The sequence below is a fragment of the Scomber scombrus genome, chromosome 6 (genome assembly GCF_963691925.1).
Source record: "Scomber scombrus chromosome 6, fScoSco1.1, whole genome shotgun sequence".
Lineage (NCBI taxonomy): Eukaryota > Metazoa > Chordata > Actinopteri > Scombriformes > Scombridae > Scomber > Scomber scombrus.
In genome coordinates, this window is record NC_084975.1 from 28,271,254 (window position 1) to 28,291,595 (window position 20,342).

Consider the following 20,342-nt stretch of genomic DNA (forward strand, 5'->3'; position numbering starts at 1 on the left):
ACGGAGAGATTTAAAAGATCCTTCGCTTCTACGGTCATCAGGCTGTCTAATTCTTCAATAGTTTACAGAAGAGCTAACAGACCAATTGAATTTCCCCTCTGGGCTAAATAAAATAATTTTGAATTTGAAAGGCAGAACTGACCGACAGCCAAGACGGAATATGAAAAGGTGAGTTTAATAGCTACAAATTGTACACTTTTTTGAACAGTAGTAGAGAATTTGCTTTAATTTATGACTGGTTGTTTGTTTTGTCTGTGATTGATTTCTGTCAGTGCTGTACTCAGATGAAAAGAAGACCCCAGAGGACCTGAACGGGAAACATAAGGCGATGGACAGCGCCAGGACGATGAGGGAACATCAGCACTGAACTCTGGGTCTAATAAGTGTATCTGTGTTTTAAATTCTTTCAAAGCTAGGTGGAAGACAGCCAAGAAGAGACCAAGGGTGAGAATCAGATCCAGCAAGAGATCGCTAGATGAATCTATACAGCACATACTCTACGTTTATTCATGTAAGTATATACTCCTGTTGTCTGAAAAAGCTATGATTTATTTTACAGTAAATTAAAGGTTTATCTGTGTTTTTGTTCCTTCAGCATTTCCTTCACATTACTCCAAGACCCCCAGGAGCCAAAGAATGAGAATACAGATGAGCAGCAGCCCAAAGATGAAGAAACCCCTGTTGATGAAGAGGAAAACCAGTTGCAGAAGAAGAAGCAGTTGAGAGCAGCAGGAGTTCAGCAGGGAGACAAGCAGGCCGCATTTTACTTTGCACCAAGTAAGTGGAGGAAGTTTAAGTGCAGTTCACATCTAGAAGATACCTAGAAGATACACACAGACATCACACTGCACAATCTCCATGTGTATTTGTAGTGTTTGTTTGTTTCAGCTGGCAGAGGACCTGGACGCTCCATTTAAAAGAGGCTGGGGGCGAGCTGGCAGAGAAGACTCGGGGGCAGATTCTCCCCAATATTTAGAATGATCAGAGATTGCAAAAAGAGTCCTCAAATAAAAAGTGAAAATCCTTCAAAATGAGTTCAGTTCATGTTTTGGTCTTTGTTTTTAATATAGTGTATGGGGGAAAAATGCACTCTTTCAAAAGCACTGGTTAAACTGAAGAATGTGTAATAGTGTAACATCGTCATTGAATATAGATTATGCTACTCAGAATTTCTGTGACTTTTTTCACAGCTGAAGTACAAAGGTTTGCTATGGCTCTTTATTGTGTAGTTGATACACATGGATTGGTCATTCTGAAAACAAAGTAAACCATGAATAAGATATGTAACCACTTGAACCCTAGCTACACTTTTTCCTTAAATCATACTGTGAATCATTTACATTATACGTGGGCCATATGGGTGTGACAAGCTGGAATCAGGATTTCATGATAGTGAGCTTTAGTTTCAAAATGTATTGGACTATTTCACAAATGTAATGCTTAAATGAAATACATTATGCTAAATCTATCATTTTTCTGAAAAACAAGCTGTCGCAAATTCTTTCGCAAAATTCACGTTTCTGTTGCAGATTCATATCACTGCCATACAGCTGCGGATTTAGGAATTGACAAAATCTGAGGCAAAGCCCCGAAGAGCCATGGCCAATTTTTAACATGCACAGAATTTAATTTTACTGCATTGTATGACTGCAAACATTCATAGTAATAAAATACTAGTGTAGAGTAATAGTGATTTATTTTGGTCCTTATTAACAATTTTCCAAAAACAATGCACATAAATAAATAAATGAATAATAATAAGGGATTAGATCAAAAGGAAAACAGACATAAATATATCATATAAATATTACTTTAATATTATATTTAATATTAATATTACATTTTTAATTGCATTTCACTCTGTAACAATTGGAACGTCTTTAGAAGTTTCACTTTTAATCACAATTGTTATAAATTCACTCAGATTCAGTCAGCAGCTGGTTGAAGTCACTGTTCAGAAAAAGTGACTCAAACCAGATTTTAAAATAGAAGGGAAAAAAAAGATTTGGGGCTTCTGAGAAAACACTCGGGCCTGAAGCCCAAAAAGCCACCCTCTAGCTCCGCCCCTGCTGCCATATGGTATGAATAGTTTTGATGCGAAATATTCAGAGGCAAGTATTTCGCATCTTCATGTTGTGTATTTGTCACATCAACGGTGTGCAAAGGCGTCAAACTGGCTGGCTGGCTAGTCGCTTACTTTTTCTGTGCACTGTTTATTGCTAAGCAGGCAGTGTACAGGGGATTTATCGGTACTTTTCAGAAAACAACAGGAAACAGGGCTGGTGAAAGCACCAACTGAACCAAACAGTAAATCTGTCTACAAAGCAAAACAAAGAGCTAAAAGAAGCTGAGAAGCTCAATAGAGCTGCAGAGTTGGGTTGATTTTATCATTAAAAAAATTAAAATACTGATAGATACAGCTTTAATGTTTGTTCAATAATCTTAAATGTTAGATTCTTTTCATGAAAACCTGTCCATTACCTATATGGATTTTCATCTCTGCAATTTGAGTTAATTTGGTTAAAACGTCGAACACAGCAAAGAGTAATTGGACTAGTCAGTGTAGGAGAAGCACAGTTACTTATAAGATTAACAACGGCTCAGTTCTATTCAAGTGTCCCAGTGAGTCATGATGACAATGTGACACAGCATATTTACATCTTGCTCAGCAGATCTATTTCACAGCAGATAAGCTGGCTTGCCGCATCAGAAAAAAAAAAAGGTGTCACTGATTTCATCATAAACAACGGCTTTACAGGAAGTTGACCCAGTTTACCTGCTCTTCAAGTTTCATATTCAGTAGTTTACATTAAAAGAATCAAATGAGTGATGTTTTAATTGTTGAGATAATTCAAAATTAAATGAACTTTCATTGACATTCTAAAATAATGAAGACCTGCAGCCTCCAAATTGACGGCAGAGGTGAACGTATTGTAGTGCAGTATTGTGAGTGTAGGAGTGTAAATGACAAAAATGAGTCCTGTGCATTTTAATATATATAAAATCTACCTCAATTGCATATACTGGATGTGAAAAATTGACCATACCCTATTGGGTACTTTTCAAACCTCAAAAAATAAAAAAAATAAATAAATAAAACTGTACTGTACAACATCTGATGTGTTTGCCTCTGGGTTAAATTTAAAAGACATGTATGGGGATCTTTTTACTATGCACATGAGTGTCACATGAAGTAAACTGAAAGCAGTCAGATGGAAAAGTACTGACTGTAAAAGGGCCACAAATCCCACTGTGTTTCCTGCCTAGAGTAATTCATCTGTTTACTAAATACTGTGGAAACTACAGCTCACCTGTACTTCTGCAGACAGAAAATAAGAGCTGGCCAGGTGTGTGTGTGTATGTATGTATGTGTGTGTGGGACAGAGAGATCACAGACCCTATGACCGGAAAGTAGCCCTAAACCTGTTCAGACAAGACTGCTGCTAAATGTTTCATGACCAAGATGCTTAAAGGGTAATGCAGTATTCCTATACATCCATATACTCGTGTGTGTGTGTGTGTGTGTGCACCTGAACGTGAGCAAGGAGTCAGGTTGTAGAACAGGAAGCCAAAGCTCTGGTTTCTTCGCAAAGAGGAAGCTGATACTCGAAGAACACACACATACGCACACACTGACACTCTCATTTTAGCTTTGTATTTATAGAGCCTAGAGTCAGAAAGTCTACCCTAATCTGTGCTAATCTGAGTATTTGTGTATGCTATTATTGATGATCTATAATCTATTATTTATAATAAAACATGCATCATAGAGTAAATTTAGTGTAGCTGCTTTAATAATAACATACCATAACAGTCTGATAGAAGACTGAATTATCAAAATTTCAGCAATGCAAACTTTCAGACTGTTCATGTCATTGTCATTTACATTGAACACTACTGTGATGCCATTGTTTTAGGAAGACTAAGAGCCTACAGACATGCTTGTAGCTCTGTGATGTCGGCCTTAAAGACAAAGCTGTGCTTGTGCAGGTATTTGGTCCTAAACCGAAGTAGGGGAGAACAGGGTTGGTAGTCACACTTTTGACTTTAATCTGAATGCCTCAAAAACAGTGTTATTTTTCGCTTTGAAAGTGTAATGGAAGTCTAAAGTGTCAGGTAGGAATCACGGGTGACCTTACCCTCCCCTTAAGCTTATTCTGTTCAAAAGATGTGGACTGTCAAATATATCTTGTGCACTTGTAACATTTGTAACAACAACCTAACCCTAACCCCAACCCTTTGTTATTTTAATGGTGGGGAAAAAATCAAAAAATGGGGACAATCTTAAAAATGAATTTAAAGGTTCAATTTCATGTTGATTTTTTTTTTAACCAATGCTGAAGAGAATGTGACAAGCATCCCCAACTAGAACTTTTTGCTATTGGCAAAGCTAACAACCACATTCTGTAACGTAGCTAAGAAATGTAAAAGAGTGCGGACACTGAAGAGTTTACATTCAAGTCCACTCACTGTAAAATGTCAAGAGTCTTACTTTTGAAATGACCTTGTGGATTACCTCTGAACCCAATTCTGAACATTTCCGTAATTTCTGACAGCGTCCTCAAAAGAGCAACGTCTAATGAATGTGACAGCCGAGCCTGTTCTCCCCTATCGGACAGATTCATCCTGAGAGGGATATCTGTACTAAATTTCATGGTAATAAATCTTTTCCTGTCGAGAAATTTCAGTCTCAAATATTGATGATGTAACTTCTTTTAATGCACAATCAAAAATGTTTAATATTATGGGGGCATGTGAGGTGAAATCGTCATTTACTAACCAGAAAAGTAACATACAATCTGACACATAATCCTGAGTTAATTTTTAAGATGCGACTCTTAAATGAGGAGCAGCATTTTTCATTCACCACAGAATGAAAAGTGCTTCAAAATGTGTTCAACCATCAGATGGTGTAGCGCTGCACCTTTCCCCCCATGTACTATCAGTGACCTTTTCTATCTCCCGACATTTTTCACTGGGCAGCAGCATCAAAATATCACGACTCCACCTACGCATGAGTTATAAAACCTTCCAGGGAGAGTAATGTTTGAGAAATGTTCAACAAAATACAAATGGTACTCAGTAAAAGTACTATATGCAAAGTTTAGCCTGGCTCTGAACAACGGTTGCTTCACTGTGAGAAATCATTACATGTATAATTCACACAGTTCTTTTAGCATCTTAGCATTGGTTTCTTGCCTCTTTGAGAGCAGATTTTAAAGCTTTATCATTAGTTCACACATCCCTGAGTGGTTTATTAGTGGTAGATAATTTTTATTTGTGTGTCACAGATAGTGTGTCCTCGGTGAGAGTCCTGTGCAATGAGCAGCCATTACTGAATGATGCAAATACAACTCAAACTTCCGGTTTTTTGCTAACTAGCAAGTCACAAAATAGAATTAGCAAGAAAAACAAGTGCTTACTGTCTACATCATTACAGATAGGAGTGTCTGTATTTAAAGTTTGGGATTTCTAGAGTATTACTACTAATGTAGAAGTGCTTCACATTTGAAAGTTGTAGTCTCTGTAGCTGTTCCTCATCTCTGCTCGAGGCTAAAAGCTCAACGCAAAATTAGCTTAACTAGCACACCTTTACAATTGAGTGAATGGAATTGAGTTGTATCGTGGGTAATGTAGGCATCAGGTTTTAAATAGTAAGAAGAATCTGTGTAACAAAAAAATATATCTCTGGTTCAACTGCATTGATTTTGATATTTCCCTCGTGAATCTGACATGTTATAGAAGTGCAATGCTAAATCAGTGTAGCGCTGTTTTAAGGCTTTGTTGTACTTCCTACAAAGCTGAAACTAATATAGATATCACAGTGTGGTGTAACAAGCAGAGAGAAAGACGTCGATCATTTCGGTCGGCCGTAGTTGTAGTTTGTCTCCGTTTTCATTCACTCACAAACACACTTAGTTCATCAGCTGATTGGTGTCTGCCGCTCTCATTACTGAGGTTGAGTTTCTGGTATGTCACAGCTAAGAGTACAGGTGAGCTCGTCTGGTTATACGTCAGCTAACACGTCATTTGGAACATTTTAGTCGTACGGGTTTGTTTTCAGTGTGTGCTTACCGTACATATGAGTACAGGTCAAAGGTTGAGACAGAAATAGAGTCAATGGGAAGTCACGATTACAAGTCTCTTTGTTTGGCAGTGGGAGCAGTGCTGAGAGAAGACAATTCAATAAAAAAAACTAAAAAAAAACTAAATGACTTTCATTTTTACTGTGATCCACTAACTTTTTCTTCTTTAATTGATTCTATTGTTTTAAAGTTGGACTATGTAACTCCTGAAGAAAGAAATAACACAATCTTGCTTAATCAAGCTGAAATCATAAGCAATATAACACAACTTTTCTATATGTAACACACTCTGGGGTTTTGCTGCTACAGCCTCACTTTGTGTGGTATGACCAGTAGCTCATGGTGGTTGATGATAACTGATATCGGCAAACTTTGTGTGTAACTGACTAAATGAACAGCTTTTAGCAGTGGAGCTCCTCACTGGTGACTCTAAAGTACTAGTTGTCAGCTATACAGTGATGTACAGTATTTTACTTCTTATTTATTAAAAGAAATAAACCCATAGAAACTATAATAATACAATAACTCTGTTACGAATAGTTGGCTTGTAGGCTGTTTACCTTATAAACAGTGTTTGTACAATCCAGTGGTGGAACAAATACTCACATCACCAGTATTATGAAATTGATATAGTTAAAGTATTACAGTAAAAGTATATAAGTATTATGAGTTTGATGCAGTTAAAATATTACAGTAAAAGTACATAAGTATTATGAGTGATGTAGTTAAAGTATTACAGTAAAAGTACATAAGTATTATGAGTGATGTCGTTAAAGTATTACAGTAAAAGTACATAAGTATTATGAGTGATGTCGTTAAAGTATTACAGTAAAAGTACATAAGTATTATGAGTGATGTAGTTTAAGTATTACAGTAAAAGTACTGCAGTATTATGAGTGAAGTAGTTAAAGTATTGCAGTAAATGTACTGCAGTATTATGAGTGATGTAGTTAAAGTATTACATTAAAAGTACATAAGTATTATGAGTGTTGTAGTTAAAGTATTGCAGTAAAAGTATATAAGTATTATGAGTGATGTAGTTAAAGTATTGCAGTAAAAGTACATAAGTATTATGAGTGATGTAGTTAAAGTATTGCAGTAAAAGTATATAAGTATTATGAGCTTGATGTAGTTAAAGTATTACAGAAAAAAGTACATATGTATTGTGAGTTTGATGTAGTTAAAGTATTACAGTAAAAGTACATAAGTATTATGAGTGATGTAGTTAAAGTATTGCAGTAAAAGTACATAAGTATTATGGGCTTGATGTAGTTAAAGTATTACAGTAAAATACTGCCTATATAACTATCAAAATCGGTGCATATCGGACAACATATATGCCAATACCGATATATCAGCGATAGTCATTCTCATATATCTGTCTGACTCTAGTTAATACATTTCCAGCAGTCCAACTAAAAAGCATTTCTCATTTGATCTCTCACACTTCACACCTAACTTGGTTTTCTAAAATCACCTTTTTAGACTGTTTCTCAAGTTAAAATACATCATGTCAGTTGAACCAAAGACACAACATAAAACGAATTCACTCACGACAGAGGCGGAGTTCATCTAAATAAAAATCATTTATTTTTCATTAATATTATTATTATTATCATCATCATCATTCTATCTAGAGAGAGTCCACCATGCCACTTTCAGAACTGGAGTAGTGCTAAGACGTTTGTCTGTCTGTTGGGGGTACATGATGGGGAGGGAGGAGGCGGAGGGCAGACAGACGGATAGATGGATGGATGGATGGATGGATGGATTGATGAACAGGTCTGGGAGGGGGGTTAGGACTTGTACAGGCTCACTTTCCTGTTCATTCTCCATGCTGATGCAAACAAGGGGGATGATATAAAGGAAGGGTGGATGGATGGATGGATGGATGGATGGATGGATGATGGAGAGCGGGGGGGTCTGAATTGTCTTTAAAAGTAGTTTGTCCTTGTTGACCTACATGAGACTGAGCTGGGAGGGGAAGAAAGACCATTTGAAGAGGACGAAGAGGAGGGGAGCAGCTTCAAGCTCATTGGTCAGGCTGCTGGACAGGGAACCAGGACAAGCCAATCACAGACTGATACAGAGGAGGAGGGTGTATGTATACGTGTCTGCGCTTGTGTGTGTTTAAGTAGAGGTGTGCTTGCATTGATGTGTGTGTGTGTGTGTGTGTCTGTGTGTGTGCGTATCCATATGCACATATCTGTGAGTGTGTAACTGGTCAGAGTTACTTTGATCCATTGTCACTGTACACTTGTCAAAGTTACTGTCACAACCGGGTACAAAGTTGAGGTAACAAACATCCTTCTTCCACATCTGGAGAGAGAGGGAGAGAGAAGGGGAAAAAAGAGAGAAATCAGCATTTTCTCATTCATATTCCATCGATGGGAGATCTTTCCCATCACTCCCCACCATGGTGTTGATCTATGAAGTGACATGTAGAATATATCAATCAGTTAATGATGTTGGTGGTGGGAAGTTGGATTCTTTTATATGAAGTCTTAAATAGTTTCTTCTTTTTTTAGATAATAAGATTATTCGTTGCCCAGAGGAAACATCTTAACTCCAAAACATCAACTTTTCATTAGTGGGGGAAATAAACAGCCCTGCTTTCAGTTTTGCAACAATGAACTGTTATTAGGCCTGTCACAATAACTACTTTAATTGGACGATATATCGTCTCAGAAATAATCGCGATAAACAATATTATTGTCAGGTGAAGATCATTTTATACCACTGATATAATGATAATATAATAGCATAAAAATGCAAGGTGGGTGGAGGGTGGGATTGGGGAGTGGCCTCTCAAACTGCCATTATGGTCTGAGACAGTTATTTACCTTTAATTCTTCTACAGTCTCCACTCAGGACGTACACAGTGAAGAATGGAGGACACTACTTGCTTAACCAATGTGACATGAATAGCCTCTTAGCTGCTAATGTGAAGTGTGGCAATATTGAGGTAATGTGATTATGAGGTTGATGTTATTGTACGATAAGTTGATAATGTAATGATTGTGACAGGCCTAGCTGTTATCTGTTGTTAGATATATATGTGAGTGAGAAAGGAGTAGACATTTTTAGGTATATACTACTTCCTACTCCTTTTTCCAACTGTTATTCTTGTCTCCTTTGTATGTTTATTCTCATGTTTGAGATAAATAAATACATTCAAACTACTGTCTGTACATGTAGATAATCACACTCATACCTGTGTTTCATCGTGCTGTAGTGTTGCCACTGGAAACCATGTTGTTGTCAGAGTTTGACAAAGATTGCTCCTTTACTACGGGGTCTGCAGGAGGGAGGAGACGGGAACAATAGGGGTTGGTTTTTTTTTGCCGTTGTGTCAGATTTTGCTACTTGGAGCTCAGAAAACCAGTCTGAGTGCTGCTTACAGAAGTAGGGGTGCTCCATGGCCTCTGTGGCGGTCAGTCTCTGTTGGTGGTCGTAGCGTAGCAGCTTATCCAGCAGGTCCAGAGCTTCGGGACTCACCAAGTGCTGGTTCTCGGTCTGCACAAACTGTTCCCAGCGCTTCCTGCTCTGCCTGCAGGGACACAGTACAGAAGGACAGTTTGACACCATCTGCTGATTGTGCTGGAACGAGATGCTTGTGTCATTTTCTGTGATTATTACTGCTGTCGACTACAGTCAAACTTAAGGATGTACTTTAGCCTATTTGAATCATGTGTGATGATGTTAATTCACACAGTAGCGAGATGTTTTTTAAACTTGACCTCACAGTATGAAATGACCTATTGTGACTTCTAGGATAATCATGAAACGTACCAACCACAAACTAGAGACCTCAGGCATTCAGGGGATGGATGGCTTTCATGGGTATATTGACAATAAGAGAGTTTCTGAGCAATTTCCAGAAGTGCTTTCTATACAATTTCTTACAGAAATCCCCAAATGTCAAATATTTTTCACACAGCATGATTGTTTCTATGGTGTTCCTCAAGCTATTCTAATGTGATTTTTTGGAAGAAATGTTTAAAAAATGGTTAAAAAATGTTGCATTTTGTACTAAATCTCTCTAAAAAATGGAATCAACCCGAAAATTGCTGCAACTTAAAACATAATTGAGCATGACAATGGCCATCATATACTTCCATTACAATGTTATAAGCCCTTATTATACATATACTCTTATACTCTCTTGTGCTTAAGATGCTAAATCAAAATACAATGTTTTATTACAGATTTATGACTAGAAAAACTTGTGCAGAGCTGCATCTTAAATTCATCTTCAAGTTCAGATGTTTTTCAGATGATACCACTTCTATGTACATATACTGTTGACCTGCTATTTCCCCCTTAAATCCACTGTCGCCTCCTTAAAAAAAAGGCAAAAGTGGGTCTATGGTAAGAGGGGGGAGATGGAAAAAATAAAAAAGTGACTCCCAGGATTACAAGGAGGATCTTGACATATTTGATTAAAAGTGTTCTTATGCCAGATGCCAATTGACGTCTTTATTAACTTTTCTGATTGCATTTAAGTTAACAAATGCAATGTGGTTATCTTTTATTTGATCATTTGTAGTGCTGAAGATTCCCTGACTCTACAGGATTGTAATTGAAGGGATGGTGTTTGCATCTGCACACTCACTAAAAGTTTAAAAACCTGAACATGAGTACAGGAGAAAACCTTGATGAGGTTTCAGGACTACCTCAAAGACACTTTAACAGAGTAGATGCTCCTCTAATATTCTTACTGCATCACCTTGCCGCCCCCTCTGGATATTTTTAGCTGATTTGACCTCTTTGCCGCATTCAGCTCCAGACCTGGATTAGTGAAACTGGGGTGCAGGCTGTGTGGGGGGTGGAGACGGGGATCTGAGAGTAAACTTACTGTCCCAGCAGGTCTTTGAAGCGCGGGTCCAGCTCGATGTGGTATTTACGCAGGTAGCCAAACAGCTCGTCCGTCCCCAGGACCTTGGCAATTCGCACCAGCTGGAGAGCAACAACAGAGGGAGGTTTCAAAGTCTGTGCATCGCTTTGGAGATTTAAACACATCGACGCTTAAAACTACGGTTCAGATGTTGCTGCGCGTTGCTTTCTTCTCCCTGATCCTCCTACATTTGTCTTCCTTCTTTCATAATGGAAACATCTTTATAATTCACACTTTAAACCCTTGGGAGACACACAATTCTCCAGGTCTCTTTCTACTGGAGCAACAGCGCCCTCTTACTGTTATGACGGATAACACAGGAAACAAAGACGCCACAGATCTCATCCAAGAAAGCTCCAGGCTACATGTTTGGGACATCCTGAGTCACACAAGATCTGGCTGGCTTTCAGATGTTCTTTTGTGTTTCTCAGTATCTGATGTGTTATAAATAAGCTACTGTGTCAGATGTACCTGGTCGTAGTTGTCTTGTCCGTGGAAGAAGGGCTCTTTCTGAAAGATCATACTGGCCAGCATACAGCCCAAACTCCACATGTCTAGACTGTAATCATACATCTGAAACATAAAAATCATAAAGCAGCAGTGCAGATGATGAGTACACACACACACACACACACATTAAAATGATACTCTGTAATGTGTAGTAGCAACTTTCTGTCGGTAAAGATTAGCTTCTGGGACATGGATGTTTATGAGAAGATTGGTTTGAAGTGTGTGTGTGTGTGTGTGTGTGTGTGTGTGTGTGTGTGTGTGTGTGTGTGTGTGTTACCTGATAGTCCACCAGGAGTTCGGGGCCTTTGAAGTATCGCGATGCCACTCTGACGTTGTACTCCTGGGAGGGATGGTAGAACTCTGCCAATCCCCAGTCTATAAGGCGTAGCTATGGAAACACACAATTTCTTGAACATTTTGCTTCACTTCACATATTTGAAACTTAAAGATACGCTTAACACATGTTTTAAAATACTCAGCTTTGAATAATAATAATATATAATAATAATAAGAATAAAAAATACTTTAAATGACATCCACTCCATTAACACATCCAAATCTATGAATATGTCTTGATTAATTATCTATGAATAATTACAGAGCAGCCCTGATGTTCAGCAATTAAAAACGCGTCGGTATGAATATTTTGCCTCAGTAACGTGTTATAACTCTCCCGGGTCACCGTATGAACAAGCAGGCTGCCATTTAACCTGAGAGGTAAAGTACTTTTCCACCAATCATACGATCTAAATGCACGTCCAGCCAGACTCCATTCATAAAATTGGAGTTTTAAGGGGGAATCGACTGTAAGCCAACGTTGTTTCCAGCAGGACAAGATTTTAAGTGTCCTCTGTGTTCATCAGGTACTGCCGCTCCTTTCGGCTGACACGTAATCAAAAATCTAAAATTGAAGCAACAATAACTAAAACACATTTCTGAGTGAGTGAGTGAGTGAGTGAGTGAGTGAGTGAGTGAGTGAGACATTTACATTAAGAAAGACACAACATCAGCTGTAACCTGACTTCATCTGTGTGCTGGGTTACTTCATGTTAGTCTGCTGCCCCCTGCTGGACAAGGCTGGCAGTGTGTTTTTAAATGTAATTATGTGCTGTTCAACATATAGAACACATTATTAACTGACCCAGCAAAAGATACAGTGGTAATCTTTTTTAATGATACAGTGATGATTTATTTTTCTTAACTTTTGTTTAGAAGGTTTCAGAAGCACTCACCAAATAATTCAATTTTTATTAAGCTTTTATAATAACATTTACAATAAATCACATTACACACATTTATTGACATTTACTGTATTTTACATTTTTTTCCGTGTGTATAAAATAATCATTTCCAGTAATATAAATAATCAATTAATGCAACCTGGATCCAGATGAATGGCACTGAATTCATTGATTTCAGTTAATTTAAGTTCTTGCTCAAATTTGACACTCTCCCCCTTTTTATGACTCAATGAGCTTCCCGGCTACTGTAGCTGGGAGCAGTGACAGTGTTAGCTGCAGGTCCGACTGGAAACTCAACAAGCAGGCTGAAACGGCTTCCTGTATGCACTGTTGCACTAGTCCTAATTGTAACTTAGATGTGTTTAATGTCTTCTGACAGGCCAAAAAACACACGAAAAAACAGCCACTGTCTACAGCAGGCAAAATAAAATATTAAGACGTTTATACATAAGATTTAATAACTTCTAAAAGCTGCTCGTGCTCAGTCTGATATTTCCCTGTTGAATATCCCAAGCAGTGATGATGATAAAAATCCTTCGTGACGACAAGCACACAGATTTAATTTTTTAGGATTTACCACCCGGAGATGAACGGAAAACATTTTTATTTACACCAAAAATGACATCTGCTGTTATTTTAAGGATCTCCCTCCCACTCTATTCACGCATGTTAAACTCTGTGTGTATAAAAGCCTTTGCTGATGCTTAAGCAGTGAAGAGAAGAATAAATGAGTGTGGGTGTGTGAAGAAGAGAGAGAGAGAGAAAAAAAAAAAAAGGAGTATATAGGGCACCACCTACCTTTCTCAACTGGTGGTCGATCATCACATTGTGGGGTTTGACGTCACGGTGCATGATTCCCATACTGTGACAGTAGTCCAGAGCCTGGCAGACACACACACACACACACACACACACACACACATACAAAACACGTCAGAGCAGACAAAGATACAGTCTTGTGAATTCCCGGGAACACTGCCAGAAAGGCAGTGTGACAATTTCTTACTTGTTTAATGGTGTAAAATATTTGTACATTTAAAATATATGTAAAAAAAAAAACAAGTGTCCCCACATGTGCTATAAAGCAAGTCTCACCTTCAGTAGTTCATACATATAAAAACGGATATCATAGTCTGTCAACTTCTGGTACAACTCCTGCAGGGAAAAAAGCAAACATGTGTTTTAAGGTTTGAACTTTCAATTTGAAAAAAAAAAAGTGGATACCCAAACATCACATTTGATTAAAACTCTTCTATAAAGGCAGTGAAAGTCGAAAGCACTGAATGTGGCTTTGATGATCTAACAAAAGCACCCCAGAGGCATGCAGAAGAGAGGGGGAGGGAGAGGGAGAGAAAGGGAGAGGGAGAGGGAGAGGGAGAGGGAGAGAAAGGGAGAGGGAGAGGGAGAGGGAGAGGGAGAGGGAGAGGGAGAGGGAGAGAGAGGGAGAGATGGTTGTACCTTGAAGTCTGTGTTATTGATGCATTCAAAGACGAGCGCCGGAGTTCTCGACTGTGCGGCCGCCACAGAGAGACACATAGAGAGAGAGAGGGGGGGGGTCAAAAGGTCAAAAAAAGTGACAATGAACCCAGAGTGGGATGTGATAGTGACACCTCATTGATCACCAGACAGTCCAATTAAGAAATAATCACAATCTACAAGCGTACAGTTACAACCATCTTCTTGATTTAAACCGAAGCCTCTAGAAACTGAGTATAATCAGTGTTTTCTAACCCTGGTAGTTTACAGGAAACTTCATCCCAAACAACAACCACCAAAACAAAAAAAACAAAAAAAAAGGACCCCGCAGGGTTTCCATGACTGCACTGAAAGACACCCTGGCAAAGTCAGAGCGCTTTCATGGCCTAAAAATATTCTTCCTTCCTGTTTTTTTTGGTATGTTTTTCAGCTCAGAAAAGTTCCAAAATAAAAGAGGAGGTATTCGGTGTGGTTGCCAGCACAGTTTGAAACTTACTGCAGACTGAAAGTAGAACATTCTCCACATTTTTAGTCAAATTTCCTGACCTTTCTTTTCCCAGTTTGGATTACACCTGGATCAATGGGAATGCTACAATCACAAAATAGGAATTATAATGATTTTTTTTGTCCCACACACCAAACAACAAAAACAACAACAGGATTCATCCCATGATAAAAAGTCAATCATCCAACAATCAATAGCATCCCATAAGTGATTCCATCATTAGTCACACCTGCTATCATCTATTTAAACTCATGATTACAGTGTTGGCAGAGGCTTACTTGTACTTAAATATCCCAAATGTGACACAGATGATGGAGTGCTGCAGGAAGAGCGGTGTTTAGGATTGAAAACAGTCAATTAAAAAGAAAAAAATCATACAGTCAAAACAAAAAATGAGTTTTATCATCTAATTCATATATATCATCTTTTATCATGCGTAAAACTGCATTTATATTGGTATTAAGACTGGTTTTATAGTGGCCACAAATTGAAATTTAAGCATCACAGCATTATAAAATATAAAAATATTCAGTTTACTATCATCATGTATGAAAGATAAATGCACTAAATATTTATATTCCAGAAGCTGAAAGCAATTATCTAAATAATTGCTGACCAATCATTGCAGCTTTTAAATAACATTCCCTTATTTATCACAATTGTGTTTCACTGAGCTTATGTTACTACATAAAGAGGATGGAGCTGGAAAGATGTGAGCTTTTTAATAAGGTGCCACCTACATAAATAATAACTCAAAGCTTCCACTTGTAGTTAAAGGTTATGTTGGAGCACTAGCAGTGCTATGGAGCAGTGTTTGTGTTATCTTCTGAGGCAGCTGGATCCATCACATCAGGCAACCACCAATCAGCATCGTAGAACTACTGGCAGCTATAGGTGTGGTTTAGGTGTGACAACGGCGAGGAGTGATAACCCGTGATAGACAGATGGTTCGTCCAATCACTTGCCAAGTTTTTAAAAATGTTTTAAAGCGCTTGCCCTTTTCTGAACAGTTGTCGTGGACAAACCATCTGGTGCATCAGGTTAGTGTTTTTAAGTGTATTCATCACATCTGGTATGTTTCAGCTGCACACTCCAGTTATTTGTTGATGACAGAAAAAACAACAGCACATAAAAACCAAGGAGGAAAACCTACCACTGGGTCTTTGACTGTGTCCACCAGTCGGATGATATTGGTCCCGCCTCGCAGGTTCTCCAGGATCTTGATCTCTCGCTTGATCTTCTTCTTTTTGACCGGCTGATTCAACAAGAAACAAAAAAAAAAAATCAAAAAGGAGAGGAGTTTAGAGGGGCATCACACAAGAAGAAACTCTCCCTGTTGTTTTATTTGTGATGTAGAAGCTGCTGATGGTGCTCTTTCTGCCTCCGCTGCACTCTTCAGCATCCGGCTGTCAATCTCCGTGCGAAGACATCTCGATGTTTACATTGAAACGGCCGACGGATCGTTTGACTCTGTCGGTTAGCTAAAGGGCATCCTCATCTGACACCTGCATCGCCACGACGACACCGGGTCGTATGTTTTTTGATGACGTGGTTATAACAGCTGAGCAGATGCCATGAGGAGGTCTATCTTTGGTTAGAGGTCATTTCAAACGCTGCTACACGCTGTGGAAAAAACAAGAATGGACTAATATGTTCAATGTATTGATTTCTCAGCAAAAATACAACAGGGATGTATTACTAAAAATCTATATGATTATAATTAACGACAATATTGAGTTCTCAGATGCTTTACTGCATGTTTACAGCACAGCTATAATAAGCTACAACTCTGATTTTCCTCTGTAGAAAAACAGTATGATTATTGATCGGTGATATATATAATGTCCGGAAAAAAATGAAAAATGGGGGGAAATGCCTCACATGCTTTCCTAAAACCCAAGTTGGTGCCTTTAAATGTTTTGTTTTTTTTCTGATCAAAAGGTCTAAAATCCAAAGATCCAAAATGAATGAATTCATTAATAGAAAGTAAAGCAGCAAATCGTCACAGCTGTGTTAATTCTGCTTGAAAAACAACACCAATTACTCAAGTATCAATAGTTGATGATTTTATGTCAGTCGGCTAATCGCTGCTAACTCAGTTTACCATCATATAAGAAAATCCCGATCGAGAAGCTGGGAGTGGGGAACGTTTGGCATTTTTTCTGAAAAAATAAAAAAAGAAGCAAGACTTCAGCTCTACTTAAAAGCTACAAGTTTTGAGAAACAACCTGTCAACCAAACTCTGCCTGTTTCCAAGAATTCTAGCAATTCAGGACTCTCATTCTTCATATTACACTAATAAAAATGTGAATTTCTCTCTCACATACATCTCAATGGAAGCGATCCTCAACCACACATTCAGCATTTTGCTCAAGCAGATCAAAACCTGCTCACCTTCAGGATCTTGACCACCACCTTCTCGTTATTGGTGATGTTGATGGCCTCGAACACTTCACTGTACTTCCCTCTGCCCAGCTTACGGACCAGCTGGTAGTCCTCTTGGTTGCTATAGGGACAGACACAGACAGTGCAGAGCGTGTGTGACTGCCAGAGAAAGACAGAGTGATGTTTTCAGCGCCAGCGTACAATTAAGTCAATGTATGAGCTGTTGCTAAGTGTTATTGTCGCTGAGATGGGGCTCTGTCTTGGGGAATGAAATGATTTCTGGTTCTTGACTAAAGGTGGAGGTTGGAGAAGACAGACAAGGAGGGATGCACATGGGGACAGAGATGGGGTGGAAATGTGTCAAACAGTGCAGAACAGCAGCATAGTGGGATGGGAGCCTGAGAGACTGTACTATCACAGTGTCATCACACCCTCACAGCTAGATGTATTAATAGACACCCATCTGCCACACTTCCCCTCTCCCCTCCCACAAACACACATGCACACAGAAACCCATTATCTGCTGTGGCCAGGCATCACATGCATGCAATTACAGCAACCTGCAAAAAACAGAAATGTCCTTACTTCCAGTTGGGTACGTGGGCCTCATAATCCCAGTACTCCCGGCTCTTCAGCGTGTTGACGTCTGCGTACACACGGGACTTGCTACCGGCCACAGGACCCGGCATGGCGAGATCCGTGGCTCGGGCGCTGAGGGGCGGTGCTGGGGTGTGGATCGAGGATCACCAAACTGCAGGGGGATTGTTGGGGTAAAACACAGATAACGGGGGTCTGTTGTCTGTGTGGGTGTAAAGTGGAACAAGCCAGCCAGCTAGCTTCCTTTAGCAGCCAGACTGATGAAAAAAAAGGGGGAAGACGGCGAGGGTGAGAACCACAGATGTTCGCCGAGGTTCCCCGCAGTCAGTTCCCGTCGACCAGCGCTCTTTGGTCGGATAGTCAGAAGCAGCAGAGCCGGTGTCGGTGGAGGTCGGAACGCACTGATCAGATTCGGGGATATAGTGCAGCTGAGATTACACAGAGGACCGGGGAGGCAGTGGGGTGTTGAGGTAGAGAAGAAACTGACCCCTGAAAAGGCCACAGAGGAGTGGGGAAGGGGGCTGGTGATCTAAATATCACGGGTTAAAACTCCGAGGCTACTCTCTCTCTCTGCGGGCCCGAAATCCGAAGCGTTGGGGGGAGGAAACGGGTGGGCTTCCTGCGCTAGCCGGTTGGATGAGGGGAGTGGGTGGGGGGGGCAAGCCTCGGTGGTCCAGTGTTAGATATCAATCAACGGCTGATGTGACGGATCGGTCGCGGGGGTTTGACCGGAGGGAGAGAGGGAGAGGGAGGGGGGTGGAGCAGCACAGAGATCGATGTTGTTAGCTAACGTTAGCCAGAGATGCTGCTTCAGCGCTGAGATGTCGCACCGACGGGGAGCGCTCGGCGCCGTGCACCACCACCACCACCACCGGCGGAGCCCGCGTCATGGGCGACCGGCTGTGCGGGGGGAGCAGCGCCTCAGAGGCCCGGTACCAGACGCCGACGGAGGGCCCGGGATTCGGAGGGTTTCTTCTGCAGCCACAGACCTCCCCGGTCGAGAGCGCAGGGAAGGGAAGCCGATTGCGATTGCAGAGGACCGAGAGAGCCGCCCGGATGTGAAAGCCGCGGGCTGCCGGGGTGAGGATAAGAGATGCCATGGTCACAGCGCCCTCTGGTGACCAGGATCTGTTAGTGGCCAAAGTTGATGTATGGTGGATTGTACAACCAATGTAGATCAATGTGGAGCCTGAATTGGATAAGTTTCCCCAAGAATTATACTATATATAACTTATACAGATTTACGTATGTTTCTGTTTCTCTGGTTCCAAACATATGAGTCAAAACCAGTTATGGAAAGTAACGTAAGTACATCTACTCAAGTAATGTACTTCAGTACAATTTTGAGGTACTACTTTTTACTGAAATTTCAGATGAAGATTTGACACAATGGATAATATAACAAGTTTTTAAAATACAACACATTGTTAAAGATGAAACCAGTGGTTTCCAACCTTTTTGTCTTTTGTCATCTTACAAAAAGCAGTGTGTAGTCAGGCTCACATTTCAGATGTCCATGAGTTATTAACAGCTCCACTAAATAGTGATTTTTTTTCCCCCTTTAAACTTCTCACATGGTTTCATTTAAATAAATGTTCAAATTATCCAATATTTCAGCAAAAATCTAAGATTTGAGATAAAGTCCAAAAACTGAAAACATTTGCGTATCAGAACTTTGTTTTTTCTTCTTTCCTCTCCCATTAATCATCTCACCACCCCTCACATTTATCTGCTGACCCTTAGGAGGGGCCCCACCCCTAGGTTGGGAACCACTGGACTAAAGTAGCTAACTGTAGGCCTACATAAAGTAGTGTAAACTAGCTCCACCTCCAGCAGCTCCAACAGTAACATGCTGCTCTAACACTGATGCTTCACTATTAATAATCTAATGATGTCATATATAATAATATATCAGTCAGAGGGACCAAACCACTACTTGTACTGTAATACTGCATACTACATCACTCATAATACTGCAGTACTTTTACTGAAGTATATGATCTGAGACTTTGTGTACAATGTTTTCTCATTCGGAATAAAGTTCATCTGTGCTCATTTGAGATCGGGGCATGATTTTATGACATCACAACTAGGATGGAAGCCAATCATGGTCCATAAGGAAATGTACATCTTGTGTCCATAAGCTCAACTTTATGATTTCTTTTCAGCATTTTTATAGATTCTGTCTTTTTCAATGAGGGTGAAGTGGTATAGTAGTACCTAAACATACTGCAGCTGCTTTCCTGCTTCAATAATCTCATGACTCGTGGAACTTAATAAATGAAAAAAAAAAGTTTTATTTGTTAGTGCTGTGTAATTGAGTGCTACATACATACAGGTAATCTTAGCATGAATGTACACATACTGTACGTCGCCACAAAGTTTTTTTTTTTTGTTTTTTTTTCCCAAACATCATTCACATAAACTACAATACAATTTGAAAAAGCTATAGGAGGAGGGAACAGTGCTGTGAGGAAGGGTGGAGGAAGGAGGAGGAGGAGGGAGGAAGGGAGGAGGAGGAGGGGCGGGTGGAGCACCAGTTCCCAGGGACAGAAACACAGGAACTAACACAGCAAGCATGCAGAGACCAAGAGAAACCAGGGTCTGACGGGTTGTTGTTTTTTCTCTCTTTTTTTAACTAGAAC

At 39.7% G+C, this 20,342-nt stretch overlaps 1 protein-coding gene across 1 annotated transcript; it reads right to left on the reverse strand.

Moving 5' to 3' along the window:
- Positions 1-7,687: 7,687 nt before the first annotated feature.
- csnk2a2b (casein kinase 2, alpha prime polypeptide b) lies at positions 7,688-18,751 on the reverse strand. The gene is made up of 12 exons (XM_062420285.1): positions 17,686-18,751; positions 17,110-17,221; positions 15,869-15,970; positions 14,193-14,243; positions 13,830-13,889; positions 13,533-13,616; positions 11,771-11,881; positions 11,455-11,556; positions 10,945-11,045; positions 9,488-9,636; positions 9,301-9,384; positions 7,688-8,405 (listed from the first exon to the last, which is right to left on the reverse strand). The coding sequence occupies exons 1-11, from the start codon at positions 17,787-17,789 to the stop codon at positions 9,308-9,310; spliced, it is 1,053 nt and encodes a 350-aa protein (XP_062276269.1). The 5' UTR covers positions 17,790-18,751; the 3' UTR covers positions 7,688-8,405; positions 9,301-9,307.
- Between the last annotated feature and the right edge of the window lie 1,591 nt (positions 18,752-20,342).

What these genes read in the sequence shown, in the direction of transcription:
- csnk2a2b (XM_062420285.1), bottom strand. Translation starts at nt 17,789, where the DNA reads ATGCCGGGTCCTGTGGCCGGTAGCAAGTCCCGTGTGTACGCAGACGTC. An exon ending in TCGACCACCAGTTGAGAAAG is followed by an intron (nt 11,882 to 13,532) that starts GTAGGTGGTGCC and finishes GTGTTTCCATAG; the next exon opens with CTACGCCTTATAGACTGGGG. An exon ending in GACAAGACAACTACGACCAG is followed by an intron (nt 11,046 to 11,454) that starts GTACATCTGACA and finishes GTTGCTCTCCAG; the next exon opens with CTGGTGCGAATTGCCAAGGT.